This window comes from Agelaius phoeniceus, chromosome 9 (assembly GCF_051311805.1).
Source record: "Agelaius phoeniceus isolate bAgePho1 chromosome 9, bAgePho1.hap1, whole genome shotgun sequence".
NCBI classification, from domain to species: Eukaryota; Metazoa; Chordata; class Aves; order Passeriformes; family Icteridae; genus Agelaius; species Agelaius phoeniceus.
The window spans coordinates 13431470-13454708 of record NC_135273.1 but is presented as its reverse complement, the minus strand read 5'-3'; the positions used below and the strand labels follow the sequence as shown (position 1 = coordinate 13454708).

Genomic DNA, 23239 nt, shown 5'->3' with positions numbered 1-23239 from the left:
CCAGGATTCAGGGCAGAGACATGGGAGAGGTTGTGCTTGGAGAGCACTTGGGGTCAGCAATTCACAGGGTGCAGTAAGGGGATGAGGGTTTATCCTGGATCCTTTGTCCTCCAGGGAGTTTGGGAGTGCGCAGAGTCCCCATGGGAGCACTCTGTGGGGCCAGCACACGAGGCCAGGCACCAAGGGCTTCCAGCAGCTTCTGGAGGGGCACAGTGGCTGGACAGTCCCCCCCAGCTCAGAGCTGCTCCATGTCCCTTCTGCAACAGCCTCCAGCTTTGCATGACCGACTTGGGGTGAGATGCAAGAGCCTGGGAACCATCCTGACCACCTTTCCTAGAAAATGTGGGGTCACTTTGACCTTTCCAGTCAGTCACAGGGGGGAGGAGGACAAGCTCCTCTTCCCATTCTGCTCTTCCCTGGTGCCGGAGAAGCACCTGCCCATTCCAGCACCTTCCTGCTTGCTGCCATTCCAGGCTAAACTTGCCAAATAATGACTCTGGCGGCAATGCTCTTTATTAAACAGCTCATGCCAGAAGCCCTTGCCAAGGCCCCACACCCAGGAGCAATGAGAACCCCCTGGTTCAGGAGGTCCCCTTGTCTCTGTGGGAGCATCTCTTCCAGCATGGGGATCATGCCCAGCAGTCAGTGCAACCTTGGTGCATCAATGGGGCTCATCCTGGGCCCAGACCGTGCCATGGAGAGATGTCCTGGGAGACCCAGAGATGACCAGGTTGGAACAAATTGGCCCCCACACCCTTCCCCAGCCCTGAGCCTCCTCCCCATCCCCATCCCCATCAGCCCACTGAGATCAGGGCAGGCTGGAGCCTGAGCCCTCCAGGGAGCTGCTCTCCAATGCCCCGTAGCCATTGAGCTTCATCATGCCAATGAGCTGGGCTGGCATGGACAGCACGGAGCGGCGCGTGGCAAAGATGTGGCTGATCTCCATGAAGGTCTTGTTCTTGGTCTCAGGGATGACAAGGTAGACATACAGGGCCACCAGCAGGCAGACACCACAGAAAACCAGGTAGCAAAAGGCACCAGCTGACATCTGGGGACAAGAGCAGGATGAGGCAGAGACACTGCCAGGCATTCCCAAACTGGGCATGGCACGAGGCAGAGACACCCAGCCCTGGGCTGGCTCTCTCCAGCACTGAGCTGAGCCAAGAGCACAGGCATCCCTGCCTTGGCACCCCATCCTGGGAGAACAGCAGGGCTGTGTCCGTTCCCTCCATCCCCCAGAGCCCCTCTGGACTGGTACCTGCAGGAAGGGGAAGATGAAGCCGACGGTGAAGTTGCAGAGCCAGTTGAGAGAGCCCCCCACAATGTAGGCAGCCGGGCGGTGGGACTGCGTGAAGAGCTCAGCTGTCATCAGGAAGGGAACACCAGCTGCAGAGGGAGGGGACACATCGAGGGTATGGAGGACAGGGTGACTCAGGTACCCCTGGGGTCAACAGGTTCTGCCCACCTCAGTCCTGTGGCCAAAGGGCTGGAGCCCAGCAAGGCTCATGGTTCATACTGGTGGTGCTGGGAGAGCTGGAGGAGACAGGGAGTGGTGGAGCAGTGTCCTACCCTTGGTCCATACCCTTGGGATATGTCTGGTGGGGGGTGATGTGATGTCCCCTGACATTCACACTGGCACACTGTTGGGTGCTCAGGCCAGTTCCCCAGGTTGCATGACTGGAAAGTTTCTGACTGAGTCAAAATAAAGGTGGAACATTTCATGTGGATCCTCATTTTCCAAAAATGTTTCTAAATGCTGATATATTAAATCTCATGGAGATCACAGGCATAGAGAACCATCTTCCTGGCACCCTCCATAATGCCCTTTCCAGACTCCCTTGATCAAAAGACTTTAGAAAACTTCCTTCTATCATCCAGCTTCTGTTGCTCCTCTGGCTGATTCAGGGAGGAAAGAAGCAACCACTTTTCTGAGCATCACAATCTCCCTCAGGACACAGAAATGCCATTTTCCAACCTGCTTTTCCCATGCAGAGTGAAAAAACCCAGAATGGATGGAGGTGGTTTCCCAAGCCAACTTGTAAGTGGTCTGAAAACTGGACCCAGGTTGTGGCTATTTCTTCTAGAAGGACTTAGCCTCTCCAGCCAAGTGTCACTGAGCCAGAAGTCCTGGGTCCCAGGACTGTCCCTGTGCTGGGGGGCAAGATCCGAGGTCCAGAGTACCTTCCAAAACACACAGGAATCTGGCAAGGGATTGTTTTTGATATGGTGACATGCCTGGGGTCCCAGTTGCCTGAAACAGGGCTGGCTGGACCTCTTTACAAAATGCAGGGAAAAGATGAACCAAAAATCAAGTGTGAGGGAGGAGTGGGGCCCCTGACGGACTCTTACTCACAGCTCGCCCAGAACAGAGATATATATATTTTTGTTTTAAAACTCCTATTCATCATTGTTTGTGAACAATGAGCCATTAAAATCCTAATTAAAGATGTAATTACAGTGAATAAAGTCTGGGCTGAGGATGAATTATAGATCTGTTAGGAGCTCTGCTAATACATCAACTGGGTAAACCAGTCCAGGTTTCACTCCTGGCTGTTGGAGCCTGTCCATTAGGGGCAGGATGATTCTCACCAGCTGCACTGTGATAGGAGCTGTGACACCTCCACAGAGGTCTGGGGAAGGCTGCCAGGGCTTCACTCTGCTTCCTCCTGGAGCGTGGCCCAGCAGGAGGAGGTAGAGTGTGCCCTGGGGATGTGTGGGGCTGGAGGGGTTTCACTTGGAGAGACAGCATCATAAACCAGGGCGGGACCACGGGGACAGGGCCAAGGCCCAGCTCCTGTCACCTGCCTGCAAACCCCACTGCTGCTCTCCTGGAGCCCCATTCCCACCCCAGTGCTCCCCAGTGCCGCAGCCCCAGACCCACCTGGTCCCATGCAGAAGCCAGCGATGATGCCGACCACGCAGGCGACGCTGACGTAGCGCATCCAGGGCAGGGCAGCCTGCGAGGGGACACCGGGCTGGGGACACTGCTGGGGCTGGCCCTGACCCAGCATCCCTGGGACACCGGGCTGGGGACACTGCTGGGGCTGGCCCTGACCCAGCATCCCTGGGACACCAGGCTGGGGACACTGCTGGGGCTGGCCCAGAGCTCCACACTCAGTGTCCCTGGGACATGGCTTCAGGCCTGCCCTCGGCCTGGTGGTGGCTCTTGGGGACAGCAACCACACAGGACACATTGGTGAGATGCAGACAAGCAATGGGTGGTTTGGGGTAAGGCTGGTGAGGGTCAGCCTCAGCCAAGCTCAGCAGCTCGTGATGGTGCAGAATCACCAGAGCCACAGGGGCATCCTCTGGAAGCAGACAGCAGGAGAAGGACCCTTCACCTGCCCTGGCATTTCACATCTGCCTCCCTGGGAACAAGTATTTCTGAAAAAAAGCTACCAGAAGCAGCAGGATTTTTCTCCTATGGATTTGTATTTTCTTTTTTTGTTGTTGCTCTTGGTGCTAAATTTACCTTCTCTTTAACTTTGAAGGGAAAATATGACTTGGAAGAGCCAGCTCAGCTTTCATTTCCATGCACGCTCCTTCCCCCAGGATTCTAGCCATCCCTCCCCCACTGAGCCCCAGATGATGGCCCAGGGGGTGGCAGTGGCCAGGCCCTACCTGCAGCAGCAGGGAGATGGTGATGCCAGCTGAGCAGACACCCATGGCACAGAAGCCAGTGATGATGAGGGGCCGCCGGCCCACCCTCTCGATGGTGAAGCACTGCCAAGAGAGAGCAGAGACTGACAGGGTGCTGGGCAGCTCCAGGGTGCATGGGACCATCTCTGAACCCCAGATCCAGCTGTGGGTGGGAGGATGCTCCCGGTGGCATCTGGGGATTGGGGGAAATCCCAGCTCAGAGTTCCAGGGTTGGGGCTGGGGCATGGAAAGTGCCAGGGGTGAGCATGCATGGGGCAGGAGATGGGTCCCACGGAGCAGGGGTTAGGGTGCAGGGCTGGGGCTGGCTGGGGCGACCCACGAGCCACACTGGCATCAGTGCCAGGCAGAGGTGCTGGGGAATGGGGTGTTTGTGGGGCAGTGGGCACAGCAGGGTGTGGGCAGGCAGTGCAGCGGCGGTGAGAGCAGGCAGGGTATTGACAGCAGAACAAATGCCTGTAATTTTATAACCAATCTCAGCATGTCCATCAGGGGCCATTTGTGGGGCTGCTCCCAAGCAATCTGGCTCTATGCTAGGCGACTTCTGGGGGGCTGGGACACCCCCACAGAAAGGGGAGGGGAGTAGGGGGTACCCTTCAGAGAGGCAGGGGACCCCACTCTGCTCTGGATTGGGCTATGGGAGAGGGGAGCAGCCCCCCACTCATTCCCTCTTTTCTGGGAGCAGCCACCCCCATCCATCTCTGTAATTGTCAGGGAGTGGATTTAGTGCTGGGTGGCTTGGGCTGGCCCTGGGTGACACTTGCAGATGGGACAAGGGCCATAAATCTGCCTGGCCCAGTGCTAACTCTCCAGCTAAATGAGGGCTGGCTGGGGTGGGGGGGCTGCTTGCCTGGGGCCAGGCCAGTGCTTGGCTGGGGGCGGGGGAAAGGGGGACATGTGACTCTGCTAAGAGAAGGACAATGAAAGCGAGAGCCAGAAGGAACTTCTATTCCTCTCCATCATCTCCAACCTTTTCCTTGCCTGCCATCTCTACCCAACCTCCCTGCTACCCTACAATTATCTCACCACTCCTAGATGGAGCCTGTCTCATCCCATCTCCCATCCCCATTTCCATGCCAAATGCTTTCTCCCCAGAAAAGGTGCTGTGCTGTGGCACAGATGATATTTTGGGGGTCCACTCTGTCCCCTCGTTTGATGGTGCTGGGAGCTGGCAAGCAGGCTCTGGCACAGAGGGGCTGCGTCCGTCTGTCTGTCCCTCACTCACCCCGATCAGCCCGGCAACGACCTCGATGGCGCCGGTGCCCATGGTGGTGTAGGGGATCTGGGACACGGGGATCCCGGCGTTCTCGAAGATGGTGTTGGTGTAAAACCAGATCTGCCAGGAGGGGACACAGCATGAGCAGGGGGATGGAGCCACTCAGGGAAATGCCCTGCCAGGCCTCAGCTGAGAGCCTGCAGAGCCGTGTGCCGGGGCAAGGGGTGCGTGGGGCTTACGGCGTCGATGCCCGAGAGCTGCATGCCGGCGTTCAGCACCGCCACCGAGAGCGTCTGCCAGCGCAGCGAGCGCTCCCGCAGCAGCTGCCACACCGACGCCATCTCCATGGAGGAGAGCGACCGCTGCTCCTCCTGCATCTCCTCGATCACATCCTGGACCTCGGGGCTCCCCAGGAACCGCTGCAGGGCTGTGGGCAGAGCGGGCCATGGACACCCAGCACAGGGTGGATGCTCACAGGTATGGCACCAGGTAAGGGCTTGGCTCTACCCTGGCCCAACCTCCCCAGTAGCCCTGTATGGGGCTCAGCATCCATAGGAAATGGGGAAAAGCCTCACACCGCAGTGCTGGGCACCATGGAAATGCTGTGGCACAACCAGGTGCGACAGAAGGGCTGAACCATCAGGATTGCGTTGGGCTGTCAGGTATGGACATCCAAGAATGGACCAGCACTTTCCAGAGCCAGTCTGTCCAAGGATATCCTCTCACCTTTGGTGGCACCACAGACGTCGTTTCTCTCTATCAGCAGGTACCGAGGGCTCTCAGGGAAGCAGTGCAGCAGCAGGAGCTGGAGGGAGGCAGGAACAACCACCACTGACAGGAAAAGGGGCCAGAACCTGTCCTGGGAGGAGTTGAAATGGAATGTGTCATGGAGAGAGCAGAGCAGCGTCCAGCACGCGTGGGCTGGGGTACTGTGCTCACCTTGCCCAGCAGTTCTGGCAGGCTCAGGACCTGGGCAGAGAAAACCCCCAGGCAGATGAAGATGCTGGGCATGAGGCCCAGGAATCCCCGCAGGTTCTTGGGAGCGATTTCTCCCAGGTAGAGGGGCACCACACTGATACAGATACCTGGGGGGCACAGGAGGGACTGGGATGGCAGAGGCAGAAAGGAGAAGCCAGACCCTAGGTCCATCTCCTCCCATGTCCAGCATCATTCACAGTGGGGACCCTGTGGCATTGGAGGTGGCAGAGAACCCCTCCACAGAGCCCGTGGGGATACAAAGCCTTCTCCATCCCCCCAGGAATGGCTGTAGGGGACTGAGCCATGAGGAAGGGGCTGTGCACCCACCTGAGTGGATCCCTGTGATGGAGCGGCCGATGATCACCATCTCGGGGGATCCCAGCTCCCGGCTGAAGCCCATGAAGCCTCCGGCCAGGAGGACGAGGAGAGCGCTGCGGCTCAGAGCCCCATTCCTGGCAGGCACAAGCAGCAGGCGGCTCCTCCAGTCCCACCCCACCTCTGGACCACCCTGGCCCCTGGTGGGACACCCTTACCTGCCATAGCGCTCCACCAGCACCCCCACCAGCAGGGAGCCCCCCAGGCCGCCCAGGGCGAAGATGGAGACAGTCAGGGCGTAGAGCAGGGTCAGGGGGGCAGGGCCCAGCCCATGCCCGTAGCGCTGGAACCACGTGGTGTTGTAGAAAGCCTTTATGTGCTGCAGGGCAGAGACACACACGGGCACCAGGTGTGCTGGCAGAAAGGGGAAGGCAAGGGAAGAGAGGACCTAGAGGGACAATATCATGGGTTTAACAGCATCAAAGGAGATGCAGGGCAGAACATGTTTGGGTATGACTGGGATGTGCTAGTCTGGTTGCTCAGCAATTCTCAGCACCTGAGAGGCCTAAGGATGACTTAGAGATACCAAAGAGAGTGCTCAGGCTGGAGTAGGGAGGTTGTGGCCAGCTTTCCAGGCCCTGCTTTCCTGGGGGGACCAGTTTGGAGTACATGAACATGGACTCTGATGTCCTTCCTATGCCATTCATCTCTGGGTGACTGCTCAAGGAAAGTGCCAGTGTTTTGATGTGGGGCTGCTGGACAGCTATCCCTCCCCCCTCCAAGGGAGGGATGCAGGGCTGTTTTGCCTGCTCCCAGAGAGGCTGCCCATCCCTTACCTCTGCCGGTGAGTTCACCACAGCAAGGTTGTAGCCATAGAGCATGGAGGAGCCAAAGGATACCAGAAGGGTGACAGACAGCAGGGGGAAGGTGAGATGCTGGGAAAGAGGAGGAAGGATCAGCACAGTCCTGGCCAGCAGAGCTAGAAGCCAAAGTGTCATGGACTGCCCCTTTTCCAGGAGGGATGACCCTGGCCCAGAGCAAAGACTCCAGTACAATGGAATCCTGTGTTGAGCACTGCCTCATGACAGTGCCCAGCATCCAGCCCAGCTGATCCATCTTCCTGGTGGCTGGTCTTGTGGCTGTGGTGTGAGGTTTTTTACCGTGGTGGTGACCCAGCCTGGGTAACCTGGGCACCCCTGCCTAGCTGGGATGGGCAGCAGATGGAAAAAGGAGGGACACCCATCCCCCTACCTCAGTGGAGCAGCTGAGTGGGGCTGCTCTGAGTGGCCCAACACCACTGAAATGTTCCCGTGGAAGGTCCCAGGGCACCCCAAAACACCACGTGGACCCATCTCCTGAACCCTCATCCCCTCCAACACCTTTGCCTCCCGCTCCTGCTGGGGCTCCTCACTGCGGGGAGCCGGTGGTGCGGGGGAACAGCCCCCTGCAGCTCTGACCCAGCCCAGCCCGGGATCGGGGTGCTCGGGAGCATTCAGAGCACCCCCAGCTGCAGGGACAGCCCGGGGTGCTGCAGTGAATGCCCGGAACGATGGAAGTCCCCGCAGGGCGTGGACATGAGACGAGCCTGTGTCCCCAGGAGCAGCCCCGCTCCCCAGCAGCACACCCGCCCCTCCCGCACGGTAGCCGGATTCGTAGCACCCAGCAGCTCCCGGCTCACGCACAGCAAATCCCCCCTAATCCCATCAGGAATCCCAAGCCGGGAAAAAAGGGAGGGGGATGTCAGGCCGAGGGGTGTCAGGCCAGGGGCTATAGGGGGACAGGGACACCGTGGGGAGGCGGGAAGCAGGGACGGGCAGCCCTCCCGGCCCGCAGGGAGCTCACCCCGGTGATGTCCCCGCCGGGCCGCGGGGTCCCTTTCCCGAGCGGCGGCGAGAGGCTGCGGGCGGAGCGCGGGGAGGGAGGAGGAGGAGGAGAGGGGGAGGAAGGCAGCCCCGGTGCGGCGGCCCGGCTGCTCTCTCCCATTTTTAGACGGAAGAAGGAGGAGGTGAGGGAAGGGAAGGCAGAGCAGGGCAGGGCAGCCCGGGAGCCCCCGGGGCTCATTGGAGGCGCCTGAGCGGCCGGAGGAGGAGTCCGGGAGCCTCTCCCCGCGCCGGGGGCAGGGGCAGCGACTCCGGACTGCTCAGCCCGCGGAGGGGTCCCGGCCCAGCCCGGGGCAGCGGAACCACTGACAGATGCTCTGTCACCTCTGAGAGCTCTCGCGTGTCCCCTCTAAACGGGAGTGACCCGGGAACCGTCAGTGGGGCAGCAGCAGCACTGCACCATCCCCGAGGCTGGCGGCGAGAGGCGGCCCCACATCACCCAACACCCCGATCACCCCCGGCCCCTCGCCCAGCGGGGGTAGATGTGCCCCATCCCCCGCGCTCGGGAAGAGGCTGGCAGCCCCCGGCCATGGCTGGAGGCAGCTGCCTTCCCCGGGCACGGAGGGACACAGCCCCCAGCCCCAGAGAGGAGAGAACCGGCTCATGGCAGCTCAGAGGAATCCAATTTTGCTGCGGCCAGGAGCTGCCTCCCCTGCTGCTAATGAAGTGCCTTTAATTAGCAGCCTAATAGCAAGCTCTTAATTTGCCGAACAGCCAGTTGAAAGGATGGGGACCCCACTAAGCCACGGCTGTCAACAGCTCCAAGGGCTTAAAAGGGACAGGTCCCGACAGGCTGGCCCCACTCAGGACGGTCCCGTGGGGCCAGGAGAGCGGAGCAGAGCTGGGAGAGCCCCACGGGCACCCCAGGCCTGCAGTGCCAGCCCCAGCCGGGCTGTCTGGGCTGTGGGAAAGTCCAGGCACCACATTCTCCCACGGAGGATGTTCCAGCCCTGGTCTCCCTCCTGTCCACGAGCCTCCAGCTTTTCCTGAAAGCATCGGGCCTCTCCCCCAGCCACCAGCCCTTGCCAGCTTGCCAGTGTTCAGTTTTCCCAGGGCTGGCCCCTGCTCAGGAGTTCCTGTGTCTTGCCCAGACTTGGCTTCTTCACATCTGGATCAGGGCATCACCCTTACCTTTGTGCAGGTGTTGCTGGGTGACTGCAGAGATCTTGGTGACAGGGCCACAGTGGGGGAGACCTGCAGGAGTCTCAGTCCTTCTGGGGATGGTCCTGGTTCATTCCCAGAGCAGCAGGATGAAGATCCATTTTATTGGACCTAACCATGGGTGAGATGACTCAGCAAGAGAACATGCAGCCTGTGGGTCCCAGCCATGCCCAAAGCACCTGCAGTGCTGCAGGGCAGCCCTAAACATGCCCAGGACTCACCCCAAGCAAAGCAGCAAACCTGGGACAGGATGATGAGCCAGGCCATGCTGTGTCCCGCAGCCTGCTCCAACTCTGGTCATTCAGGTACATGGCTCACCTCTGGGAGCAGCATGTGGAGGGTAAAATGTTTCCAGAGGTCTCTGGAAAGAGCACTGGAAAGAGGAAACAGCAGCAGCCATCTCTCCCCCACTCTGGTACTCTCTCAGCAAGTACCTACCAAAAAACCCTCCTGGAACTTCCCAGCTCCTCTGCACTGAAGCCCACACCTGTCCCCAAGCCCCTGCTCATCCCTCCTGCCACACAGCCTGATGCTGGGCACCAAGCAGGGACATCTTCAGGACACAGCTCCAAGCCAGGGGATGGCTGCTGCCTTGATTTAGGGAGTAAAATGGGTTATGGTCACTGGTTCCCAGCAGTGGCTGGGATGCTGGGAGCAAAGGCTTAGCAGCAGATGTAGAGGTGAGAAATTCAAGAAGGGGAGGAGGAGAGCCTGGAGTGCCAATTAAGGCTCACCAGAGGCCTGGGTTAATTGGAGACACTCCTGTGACCTGACCTGGTGATAGTGGCACACAATAGACAAGGGCTGGTGAGAAACAGCCACTGCTCTGAGCTGCAAGGGAGCTTGTCTCCACATTTTACAGGCATTCCTCCTCTGACTCCATGCAAGGTGTCCCTGGCTAAAATATTCCCTGTAGCTGGGAAAGTGGCTGTGAGCCCATAAACCACCCTGATCCCCACCCATCATCACTCCCAGGGCTCCTGTCCCAGCACTCCATGTCACGGGATACTCACACAGCTCCTTTTCTCAAGGCATCTGACACAGTGCCTGAGGCACACAAAGAAACCCATGAGAACTGGCAGAGGCAGAGCAGCAGGTGTAGCTGGTCCCAGCACACATCCTGCAGAGTGATGGCATTTGCTGAGGCCAGGAGGATGGAGAAGCAGTTGGGACACCTGAGGGCTTCCCCTGAGCTGACAGCTCCCCATGGGGAGGTCTGTCCCCTTTTTCAAGATGAGATAGAAATCCCTTGGAAAGGATGCTGGTTCTAGGGGTTTCCCCAGCACCATCTAGTCCACACTAGATAAATTCCACGAGGAAGCAATAAGCAGCTCATGCAAAGGCAAAACAATGCATAGCTTAGCAGCCACTGACCCCTTTCCCTGTGCTGGAGGAGAGGGAACTGGGCTGCAGGGGCTGGGCAGGCAGAGCTGCTCACAGACATTGGTGCCACTCCGAAGGTCAGAGCAGTTGGCCAGGGCTGCCCTTTGGGAGGTGACACTGCAGAAACAGAGATGGTCTGGCAGCTTCCCCACCTTCCTGCCCCTTGGAGGAGAAACCTTGATCCACCTTGGGGAATGCCAGCAGGGTGCTTGGGGCATGGCACAGGGAGTTTGGATACATCAGCTGTGTGATGTTAACCAGGGGCTTGAGTTTCTTCAAACCACAGTGGCCTCCACTGTGGAGGTCAGTGCAGTCCCCAGTGAAAGCCCTGCTCAGGCTGCTGTTTCTGCCTTGCTGCACTGGAGAGCCCATCTGACTGTTCCCCATCTGCAGGCAGGCAATTTACCTGGACAGGTGAGACCTTTCCAGCCCAGGTGTCCCTGGTCACATTCCTTATCCTCTTCAGTGGTGAGGCTGATCAGCCTCACAGCTCAGCAACCTCTCTGTGGTTTTGGAGATTTCCAGCAGCTCCTACCAGCCAGGTGCATGTCAGCAAATGATTTCGGAAAGAAAGCTCAGGATGGGACAGTAACATGGATGTGAAACAAAGAGTATCTCTCTTGGGGATATAATGAATATGGTCTAAGCTCTTTTAGGGTAAAGCAAAGTGGCTGGTGCTCACAGATATGCACTGCTGGGCATGGATCAGCTGGCAAAGGGGTCAGGCTGAGATCTCTAATGGCTGCAGCCCACTGCATGGGAGAGTGCATGCAGCAGTTTAGTTTTCCTTTTTTAAAAATTATTCTTATTCCACCTTATTATTCCCACCTTATTCCCATCTTATGATTCAAAACATGGAATCATTTCTACATCCTGGGCACTGATGTGTGCCATTGCACAGGAAGCTGTGCCACACACTGCCTTGGAACAAAAGGGGCCAGGACACTGCTGGAGCCAGGAACAGCCCTTACTCCCAGGACAGACAGACAGACAGCTCACCCACAGAAATATATTGGCAGCATTACAGCATGTCTGTCTGCTCAGGGCCTTTTGTTTCCTTGGCCATGCTGCCTCCTCTCCTGAGAGCTCATCATCCTCTTCAAACCACCAATTGCTAAACTCATCCTAAACAGTTATTGTAAGAATTACATTCTTTCTAGCCTAGCTAATATAAGCTGGCCAATTCCCCCTTTCCAAAAAGTACCTTACTATACTCTTGGAAGCATGTATATAAGATAACAATAAAAAACCACCAAACAAGAGAAGATTTCATTTTAAAGCTGTAGGTTGATCAAATGCTGTTAATTTGAAGCTATGGCAAACATTACTTTCCTTCTTCATCTGAAGTGGAAATAAGGCACACATTTTTAAACAGAAAGGGTAATTAACCACTGAATCTATTTAAGATAAGCTGTTCATCCTTTTCCAGTGGAAATTTACAATTGAGATTGCTTTTCTTTCTCAAAGACTCTCTTTAGTACTTGAGTTTTTGGATTCCAGTCTAGATTTCCTGGGAGAAGTCTTCCAGCTCATGCCCTACAGGACAGCACTGTCCTAGTCCTAGAAATCTGGAATAAAGACCCTGATTCTCATCTTTAAACATCAAGGAGAAGAAGGGGAAGGACTATCTAAGGAACATCTAGAAATAACCCACAAGGAGAACCTGTTTCTCATGGGAGCAGGCAGTATGTGTGTTGTTTGGGTACACACAGACAACTGGAGCTGTGGGTATGGAAGGAGTTTCATTTGTGTGTGCTGGCACTCACAGGTTGTTGAAATCAAGCCTGCATTCTGTGTTACAGACCAACCCAAAACAATGGATGTAGCCTGTCACTGCAACTCCTCTTCCAAATCTATTATTGGATGGGAGGAAATAGCAGAGAGGGAATAGAAGAGGTTAAAGCAGTGCAAATATATATATATATTACATATTATATAAAAATATGTATATAAAATATTTATTATATATGTGTGCACATCCACGCATACATATAAACACCAAAGCCTTGCCAAATAAAGCACGGGGCTGCTGGGAACCCTGTCACAAAGAAAGATGGAGATTGGAAGTGACAAGAATCCTGCTCCCAGCACTTGAGAAAAGCAGGAGCCTTCCCAATCTCCAGTCCCCCGCTGTCTCCCAAGAATGGAGCCAGCAGGGAGAGAGATGTCGGGAGTGCAGGGGTTTGTTTGTTTTCTGACCACCCCTGGAGTCAGGATCTTAAAACTGCGGTGGCCTTTGTTTTAAAAGGGGCTGTTAAGTCAAATGGGAAGATCCAAGGCTGCTATCCAAGGAGCACTTTTAAGAGGAAGGTATTCTGAGGGCGAGGGTGCTTGCCTTCTGATTTGGGCGAGCGGTGAGCGTGGAAGCATCCCCAGCCATGGAGCTGCGTGGCGGTGCTGCGATATGTCAATTACTCACTCATTATTGAACAGCAGGATTCTGATTAGCTTATAAAACAAATTTGTGCTTCTCCTACCAGGATCTTGCAACAATACCCAGAAAAACACAAAATCTTTGCAGGTTTTCCCCCACACTTTTTTGATGGGCAGGATGGCTGCAACTCTTTTCTATCAGTCACATCCACTCTCTGGCTCACAGGGCAGACTCATCTGCCCCAGCCAGAGGCCATCAACTATGAATGGAGAGAGTGTTAATTAAAAAGTATGCTGTGGTTTTAGGAATAAGTGGGTTTTTTTTCTGACTGCCAGGGCAGTCTTTTATGCTGCATTGGTCTCTGAGGTGGGACTGGCTGCTGCAGACTCTGTGTCCAGTGAAGCTGCAACCACCTCAGGTTTGGGGCAAAGCTGTCCACCTTCCATCCCCAGCACTGCCAGGTGTTCACACTGCAGATGTTGTGTACAGTACATGTGTAGCAGAAGTGTATCCCACACACATGGGTTTGAGGAAGATACAGGATTGGTATTTTGACAGCATCTTTCCCCCCAAAAGGAAAACAGGAGAGATTCACAGCTTAATCTTTGTATTTAAGTTATTTTCTGAACAGTTAAAAAAAAAAAAAAACAAACCACACTGTTACCATGATCCTAGCTCAAGTGAACATTAGTACATTAACTACACATCACCGTAACATAATCACAAAATTCAAAGCACTCATTATTTAAGAATCCAGATAACAAATATAGCAGAGTAACAAACAGAAAATTCTGGAGAAACCATGTTCTTTCTCACCTCTCCCACTTCCACAGCCCCCCCAGCCTGAGCAGGCTGGAGTGATGCAGCACAGGCTGGCCTGGCAGGCATGCAGCTCTCCTAAATGCAGTGATGGAAAATGATGGGAAGAAACAGGACAATACACTTTGCTGAGGTCCACACTATTGTTCTGCCATGCTAAAAACTGGGGCTAGGCTAAGTCCTGCAGTGCCTGCATGGTAAAGACACAGTAGCCAAAGCAAAGTTTTACACTCAAAAGCAGCTCCAGATTTTCACACTGAATTGCCCAAAAATTTTCATAGGTAGCTCCTTGTAAAAGCCACTGCAAACAGCCCACTGACCCGCCTCCTGTACGTGGAGTTTTGCTCAGAGGTAAACCAGTGCTCCAGTGCCAGGAGGTTAAAACACTTTGCCTGTGAAGGCAAAAACCTGTTCATTGTGCAGGAACGAGCACAGCTGCTCTGTGATGAAGACTTGTATTTCACGCTGATTTTCTGGCCACAGCTGTACTTGGCTCCTGCTTGAGCAGAAATCAAGGTATCTCTTAGGGCTATTAAAAAAGGGGACTTATTTAGGAGCTGTCTATAGTATCTAAAGGGCTTGCTGCACATCCATGTACATCAGAATCTCTGTGATTTTGAGAGTATTACCTTAACATCCCCAAGGATCAACCAGTGTTGCCAACTCCCATGGGTTATCTGCTGGACAAGATACGTGGAGGCCCCGTGATCTTTGGGAACAAGCACAAAGTCATGGGAAGAGTTTTCTGACCAATCAAAGGATGATCTATTCTGGCAGTGTGCCAAGGCTCCCCCATGGGATTTGCTTTGGGAGTTTTGCCCAGTAGTTTGGCTACACCTCATCTTAAAAATATGGGGCAAGGGGGGAATGGAGGGGAAGCCAAATGCTCAGTCTCAGCAGGTAGCCATTCCTCTCAACCCATTACTGGGATTTTGGAGAAGGAACACACCCAAGGGACCTGCTGCTCCCATCTCTGAATTACAAGAGCGGCAGAAAGACTGTAACCCCCTCATGCCAGTCAACCCAGTTTCCAGCAGGATAGACAAATTTTATATGGAGACCTCCTTTGAGGACAGCTGGGTCACTTGCTGTTTCCCCCCTCCTTCTGGGAAGTTGCTGCTTATCATTTTGGGGGGAACAGTAGGGCAAAGCTCAGCATGTCAAATGCATCATGCATGCCACTTGGAGACCCTGGCAAAGCTCATTCTTCTCTTGGCAAGCATAGTTTAGACCATCCCTTTCTCCTTATATCTCCACTGCATCCTAAAAGGGGCATCAGCTGGCAAGTTCAACAGTTGGAGGCCTTACTTGATCACCTCCTGATGACTCCTGATCATGGAAAACCTCAATTTTTCACAGCCAACTACACAAGCTAAAAGATCTATTTTCAGCACCATCCCCACTTCTGTAGAGATCCATTTCCATCCCCACATATGCCAGGTTTTCAACCACTTGTGTCATCTCCTCCTCTTCCTCCCACAGTTAAGAGCAAGCCTGCAATAGGAAGGCTGGACATTCCTTCTTATTCCCTTCTCTAGCTAAGGAGAGCTGCTAGTATTTGTGATTTATTAAATGCAAATATTGTCCTTTCCCAGTGAATTAAGGAATAATAGGCCACAAAAGGCAGATATAAAATCATGTTAAAGAAAGCTAACAAAGTTAGGCAAGAGCCCAATCTAGAGAGGTGCTTCCCAATGGAGGTGGGATGCAAAAAAACTTAGAACCAAGCCTGGAGCTCTGCTCAGACTGAGGAAGGGACATGTGGAAGGGGCAGATACACATACCTGGGAGTGGAGAAATACGCATGATACTCTCCAGCTTTTTCAGTGTTCAAAAGAAAAAAAAGAAAAAGAAAAAAGGATCCTTTGGAGCAGGAGGTGGGTAGGTAGAGCATGGTGGTCCAAGTCAGCTTCCAGTTTAGGAACAAGTGTAAAGCATTTCAATGTTTCTGATGATCACAGACTTCTCAACTTGTCACCTGAATCCTTCCATTCCAACAGTGGATGTGTCTGTCCTTGAATGTTAACAGGGAGCAGAGGGAGCCGCTCCAGAGGAGACATCTGTAGAAGTTATCTCACTGCAATCTCCTTCTTGCCATTTTCTATTTGCATATTTGAAAGCAAGCTGTGTTCCTCTGAGGATGAGAAATATTTGCAGCAAAACTGTGCCCTATTGCAAAGGAGTCACACGCAGGAGATGGTGTGGCCACAACAGATTGTCCCACATCTCCAGTACTTTCCATCCCATAATCCAAGGTGGAAGGCTAGCATGAGCTTCCTACTTGCGGGAGAAGTGACGATCTAAGCAGCAGAGGTATTTCATTTCAAAGCAATGTGCAACACTTAAAGCCCACAGACACTTCCAGCCCTTTTTTATCTCCTTTCAGCAGGCATGTTCTAGTTCTTTTCATTATAAACTCTGCAATTACTCCAATCTGGTTGAGGGATTATCCATCCTGTTCATGCTGAAACCTCTCTCTCACATGCACTCTTGAACACTCACACACACATGCACACATATCCTAAGGGAAGGGAAAGGAGTTTGAAAAAGCCACTTCTGACATTGGGAGATCTACTTACCAGATTGCTCCTCCCTGGGTGCACAATAACCACCACCAAATGTCAGGCTGTGGCAGTTTCAAGTTCAAGTTAGATCAGTTAACTTCAGTTTCCTTCTTAGCCATCAGAAAATTTGTACAACTTGGGGAGTGGGGTAGGAATCCTCACCCTTCTGCAGTCCTGTCCCTACCTACACACAGTCCCTTTGTGAGGGTGACACACCTTTCTTACCATGTGCCAAAAATGGATTCCAGCAGTTGCTTGCTAAATGTACCTTAAAGAGCTCTATACAGCACAGTACCACTCTATACAGTATGGTACCACTTGAAGACCCAACAGAATAGCAGCATAGAGCAGCAGGGCTATGACAACCAAGGACAATTTGCAGTGGTGGCATCTCTCGTGTTTGGCCAGCCAGTCTGCCAGTTCTCCCAAATTCTCTCAACCACCAAAAATACAACACATCCTTGAAGGTATTGGCCACAAAGATGTAATTAACATATTAGAAAGTTCTGCAGCCTTCAGCAGCTGGAGTAACAGATCATTGCTTTCTACAGTAACAGAAATGGAAAAGACAGAGGATGACCAAACTGAGGAAAATAATTATTAAATCTTCACCCAAGGTCATATAAACCCCTGCTGATATGCAGCCATGCTGCAGACCTTGTAATACATGAACTTAGAGAGACTCTTAAAATAGTATTAAGACTCAGAACTTGAATTCAACAAAGTTTGGGATGTGAACTTTGATTCTCTCTGATCCCTTGCCACTTTGGCATTGGGACTGCAGTATTCATGATATGTAGAGCTGCCTGAAAGCCAAAACAGCCTTCCTGGACTTAAAATTAGTTGTGGATAAACATTGTGACTCAAAACTTATTTATGACTCTGCAGAGGTAAGTCACTCTGTCACTGTTACCTGAGCAGAGTTGTTAACCTGTTTGACTCTTTTACAGGAATAGTTCAAACAGAAAAGAGGAGTGTCATCACATGCTCTGAGATGCTTGACACTGCTGCCCACATGCTTCAGGAAATGCACTAGGTACTAGCCAAGAACCAGCTTTGCCCTCCTCCCTAACTCCATTGCCTTCTTGTCTGTCCTAGCTATCACCTAAATTACTCAAGTCTCTGGACTGCTCTCTGGGGACTCTTGGACCAGCTCCTTGCTAGGTTTCACTGGTGGAAAAAGCGCATCCCCAGCAATTACAAACAATGCAACAGCTTCCCCAGCAAAGTGAAGTTGATGAGAAATACTTATTAAAAAAAACCCCATCTGCCAAGTTCAGAGGGTGTTAACAAAGCAGGCAGCCCTCCAGCCCAGAGACAAAGGACCTTGATTTCCTGCTGTGGGATTAGAGCAACTCCCCACTAAAGCAGTGGAGATTTTTCCATACCTACAGCAGAAGATCTGGGCCTAAACCTGGAATGGCCAGGGACTGATTTACAGAGTCCTTTCTAATCTAAATGCAGGCCAGCTGCAATTTGTTCCAGCTCTGTGAAGAGAGCTGTTTACCCCCAGACCTCTGTCTAGTTCAGACATGCAGAATTGTTTCTCATGTACCTACTCTTCAGGGCTATTTTTTTCTTCTAAACAATGACAATTAGCAGAAGTCTCAGCCAGAAAGCAAAGACCCATCTCAGCTATCAGCAAAAGGACTAATCAGCCTGTGTCCCTAAACTGCAAGGCAGTACATAGGTTACAGAAGCAGACCAAAAACTCCTCAATCCCTTCTAGCAAAGCCAGTCCCAAAAATGCTGCAGAACTGGCCTGGAGTCATTGCTAAATGCAATGATTGTCCTCATGGCCAACTCATTTTACTCAGCCACCATCTCCAGGGTGTGCATTTGCTCATTCAAGTGAGGCAAAGTCTTATAGTCATGGCCAAAATGTTTGTTAGTGTGTCACTCTAGGGTGGCACTTGAGAGCTCCATGAAATTTTTAACAGCTCCCTCTTCCAGTACCCATCTACAGCCTCTCTGAGGGAGAAGGAATGGAAGGATAGGAGCAATGTCCAGCTTTCCTTCTCAGCCCAGCCTCAAACTTTCTCCAATTTACAGAATGATTCATAAGCCATCAGCAACATACTGTCTTCAGGGAAAACAGCAGTAGGAAGATGGTAGAGACAATCCCTTTGCTAGTGAAATACTGTCCTGGGCCAACAGTTCACCTGGGGTGGGGGTGGACAGGATCTCAGCCCCAGTCCATCATGCTTGGGACTTTGGCAGGAGAGAGTTTAACTTTTCATTGACTAGCATTCCCCAGCAAAGCTGATGTTAAAAGGAGACTACAATACACATCCAGCTTCCAAAGGGTTAGCATAGCAGGCAGGAGAGGAAAGAGATGGATTTGGCTCATAATAGTCAAATTTCAAGGGTCCTCTCTCCACAAATAATAAGTCTGCAGTTAGAACAGCCAAAAGCCGCAGGGAAGCTGGGGTTGGGGGGATGATGGTCTGGCTGTTTTAAGTGTTTCTGCTGCTCTTCAAAGCTGAATGCTTTTTTAAAGGCCTAGCAATGGATATTGATTTCAGCCTGAGAGTAGCAGCCTCCCCACCCACCCACCCTCCCACCCACCCTGAAGTGACTCTCAGCAGGATGCACTGTGGCTGTAAGTCTTCTGCTTAACAGCAAAGCAACACGTTCTGGCGACATCTTAAATATATTCATAGGACATTGATGACTGGGCTTGGAGGGGAATCAAATGGGGTAAAGGGAAGAGTGAACATGAAGAGGGGAACGAGGGAAGAAAGGGATGGAAAGGTTTAAAAATGTTAACTCTTCATGAAAGATAAAAGTCATCTTCTGATATAGCAGCACTTTAGCAGTCAGCCGCGCTGAGTAGACCCTGTCTGAGATCAACCGCATGCCAACTTTGTTCCAGAAACAAGTCTGAGAGCCTCTCTCTTCAGCAAGTATTGGTTACGTGGATAGTTCTTTTGTCCTGGCATTTAAATACTGCAGCTTAAATGAGTCCTGGGAACAAAAAACAGAACAAACCAAACAAACCCCATTCATATTAAGCCTTTTAATGATTTAAAATAGCATCTGATTGACCAGAGTGTCTGAGAAAATCAAGATCTGACAGGTCCAGAGCATCACGGTACAGTTACCAAACAGAATACAGGATGTGCCCCATGACAGAGCACTTTCATGGGAAAATGTCACTGTGGACACCCCTTTGCAGAAGCCTGTCAGCTCTTCTGCCATTCTTCTCTCTTATGTTTACTGCTATTAACAGTAATTGTGCATGTACCCACCAACACAGGCAATCATGTTATGCCACTTCACTCATATGCTTCAAATTCACTCTACAGCTGACCCAAACATATGAAACATTTTGTACTCCCCATACTGTGCTGGCCAAGACAAAAGGTGATGAGCAAACCAAGCAGGATCTGATAGGAATAATTTAACATCCATGGCATGAGAGAGAGAACAAGGGATAGGCCCTATCCGTAAATTATTTTGCACATTGATGCATCTCAATTTAATTTGCCTGGGCTTGTGCCTCAGTGTCTCCTCCCCTAGCCAAACTGTAATCTTGAATCAGCTTGCTGCAGAGTGAGGAGAATGGTCATCACTTCAGAGGGAGGTTCTTGGCAAAGCCCTCCTGCCTGGTGACAACTGCCCAGGGTCAGGCCATCTGCATCCTCTTGTTAGGCAGCAGCTGCTCTACTCACTCTGCAGAAACCCTTCTTCCTTCTGGACAGCAGTGTAACTGATTTAATTATTGATGATGATGGACAGAGGAGGAGGAGTTCTTCAGGGGGAGTCATAGGCACCACATGTCACAAATCCTAAAATAAAGTCCCTGTTCTAAGGTACCAGAACAATTCCTGTCCTTTTACAGGACACTGTAATTACTGTATAACCAAGATGACAAACACTGCTAAACCCAGCCAGTTATTCAAACAGCAGGTTCACACGACATCCAGTGCCACCTTTGAGCCTCACCTTATTTTTAAAGGTTTTTTGTTGTTGTTGTTTACCTGTGCGAGTGTGAGGTACAGTGTAGTGTTATTTATCTGGAGATGTAGGTGTATGTTCTGGACGGGGAACGAGTGGATTCTGCCTGGGCAGCTGGGTCATTCAGAAAATCCCAGATGAGGATGGTGTCATCATGTGAGCTGCTGACGATCTGGAACTCATCAAACTGAAGTCGAAAGACTCTTCCAGAATGCTCCTGAAATGCCAGTGGGAGACAGAGCATGTTACTTTGCAAACTAGTTGGCACCTGGGATGGGGTAGGAAAGATGAAGTTGGGCTTGATTTTAGTGCCATATTAATTTGTCAGTAAACCCTAGATGACACACTGTGCATCACCATCCCAGAGCATAAATTAAACCCTCTCTCAAGGAAAAGTCTGGGTACAAGGAAAATATCTGAGTACTTGACTTGCAGGCAGTTTACATTACAGTTGTCCCACTATTCCTTAAATCCCAGTATTAGACACACACCGTGCAGAACAAACCAAACTCCCACCCCATATAATTCCATCTGGTGAGGCTGACAGGTGCACTGTCTTCCTTATTCCATGGCAAAACTCCTTCCTGAAATTACAGCATTCCCAGGTACAGTAGGTTACAGGGTAAGAGATGAGAACTTTGCATTCAAGACTTGGCATCATTGCCACTGCTGAAGAGGGAACAGCTCAACACTGGAGGACACTAAGGAGCCTATTGTAAAGTCCAGTGACACAGCAGTAATTCCTCCTAAGCAGTTCTAAAAATATGATCTAGAAAGGGCATTCTTTATAGGCAGTTTGCATTCTGCTCCGAGGCTGAGTGGAAATGGCATGACAATTTGGCAAGAGTTCAGACCATAATTAACAGGAGGCAATGGCAAGATCCTGGATTTCACAGAGCAAATCCACTCTGCTTTCACTTGTGTGTTGCCTATTTTCTCTTGGTGCTCGTGACACTCCAAGAGCAGTGGCTTCCTCCTCGGTCACCAGGGAACAGAAACTGTGCAGTGACAGTGAGCCCTGCCTCTTCCATGAACACACATTTCTCTTTAGTGCTCACACATTGTAAGGGGATTCTGAAGGTCAGGAAAAAAACATGTCTTAAAATGCTTTAATACTGAATCTACAGGTTTCTCAAACATTTAGGCAAAAGAGAATTGCTAGTTACTAAAGGGGAAATCTTTGTCTTATAGCACAAGACTACAAAAATACAGCTCAGTTTACAAAGAACAACAGATGCTTTAAAGTGAATTTCTGAATCTTTAAATCAAAATTATCTAAGAATAAATGCAAATGTAAGCCAGATTCTAAGATTTTTTTTTTAGAATTTCTAATCAATGGAACCTTTTTGATCTTCTAATTTGAGTTTGTTTTATAAACATCTTATGAGTTTCTGTCTTCCCACTTATTCTTAAGGGAAGTGTTTTTCCAGGTTTTTTATTATAGCAGTAAAGAAGTTCTTCCAAAAAGTATCATTACAACAGTCAGATCCACTGATGGATTATTCACTGAGATGGTGGTGGGGGGAGAGAGAGAGAGAAGAGAGAGGGAGGGGTACTTTCAAAAGTTCTGTTCAGAACTCTCTTTTTGATCCCAGTCACTGTGGTCTAAGTAAGGCTGCCCTACCTGGACTGTTTATGTCATAAGGAAAGCTGAACCATGAGCTTATTCTGTTCATGGAAAGCTTCTGTCAAATTCATGTCGCACTGTTCCAGCTAACGGAAGACAAAACTGGAAGGGACCTGGCATGCAGCGAACATTTGTTATCTGTGCACTTTCCTCCTACTGTTTGAAAATTGAACACAAGCAGCAGGAGACTCATGATGTTCATTGTGCAGCCAGGTTTAATTTTGGAGGACGAGGGAAGAGGAAAAAAAACACCAAAGCATGGGTAAGCGGGTGTAAGGACACCCTGTTGTCATAAAAGTCCTAAAAGCACTGCAACAGTTTCCTCTGCTCCCCACCCTGCTTTTGGCCCCCTCCATTGCTATCAAACAGGGATTTATGAGTATCCATGTGTTGAGATTCCTACAGTGTTTCCATCCCACCGCTTCTGATTTATAATATAATTAGCTGGGGCACTTTGGCTGTCCACTGCTGGAACATGCAGAGGAAATCACACCAGTTAAATTAAGTCTACAGGTTACTAGGCACACATTTGTCTCAGGCTGGAGCAGAGAAACACTACTAATACCAAGTCTTAAGTCTTAGACTCTCAGGATATGAGCTCATGGGCACAGAGTTGTTCCATCGCTTGGAACTGGGTGACCAATGACAAAGGGCTTTTCTGGATTTCAGCCATGAAACTATTTGCACTTCTATTTGGCTAACAAGAAGGTTTTTCAACGTAGCACCTGTGGGCATCCAAAGCTCTCATGGACTCTGATCCTGTAGCTGATGGTCCAAATACATGATTGGAAAAGGGTAGCATGACTTAATGATCTTACTGCCTGTCAACTGAGTCCCAGTAACCTCACAGCCTGCACCAAATGTGACATAAAGTACTTCAGTGAAATCTACAACAGGAGCAATTCAGGTGGTTGATGGGTGTGCAGAAGGTCAGCCAGCACAGCTCAGCTGGTGAGAAGTAACCACACTTTTTAGAGAATCAGATAGCCTTGGTATGATCCTGTTTTAGAGCACAGACTACAGTCATGAGCCACAGCAGGAAAAGTTCTGACATATACCTATTGAAACACTGCCCAAACAATTTCAACCTAAGAAATAAAAACATACAGTACTTATTTTTCAATGAGATTTTGGTACTGGTTGAAATCTTGCTTTATCCCCAGCAACAGTGCAGTTTTTTTTGCATGGAACGTGGTGGAGGAACACTTACAGAACCACCCGAAGGCCTTGGCTGTCCTGGCATTTTTCTCAAAACTTTCCCACATTATTCTAAGACCAAGCAGAGCCATTTTTAAACATGACTGT

At 51.2% G+C, this 23239-nt stretch overlaps 2 protein-coding genes across 12 annotated transcripts in view; both read right to left on the bottom strand.

Moving 5' to 3' along the window:
* Positions 1–808: 808 nt before the first annotated feature.
* LOC129123244 (solute carrier family 2, facilitated glucose transporter member 5-like) lies at positions 809–8213 on the bottom strand. The gene is made up of 12 exons (XM_054637521.2): positions 8009–8213; positions 7003–7101; positions 6385–6545; positions 6179–6303; positions 5813–5958; positions 5600–5732; positions 5113–5300; positions 4883–4993; positions 3622–3723; positions 2882–2957; positions 1259–1386; positions 809–1048 (listed from the first exon to the last, which is right to left on the bottom strand). The coding sequence occupies exons 1-12, from the start codon at positions 8147–8149 to the stop codon at positions 809–811; spliced, it is 1650 nt and encodes a 549-aa protein (XP_054493496.2). The 5' UTR covers positions 8150–8213.
* Positions 8214–13554: 5341 nt separating this feature from the next.
* BTRC (beta-transducin repeat containing E3 ubiquitin protein ligase) overlaps positions 13555–23239 on the bottom strand; it is a 121117-nt gene continuing 111432 nt past the window's right edge. For all 11 annotated transcript variants that reach the window (XM_077182956.1, XM_077182961.1, XM_077182954.1 and 8 more), the window contains 2 exons: positions 20331–20524; positions 13555–19314 (listed from right to left, as the gene is read on the bottom strand). In XM_077182956.1, coding sequence (XP_077039071.1) covers positions 20363–20524 — 162 coding nt within the window. In that variant the 3' untranslated portion in view covers positions 13555–19314; positions 20331–20362. The remainder of the gene's footprint in view (positions 19315–20330; positions 20525–23239) is intronic.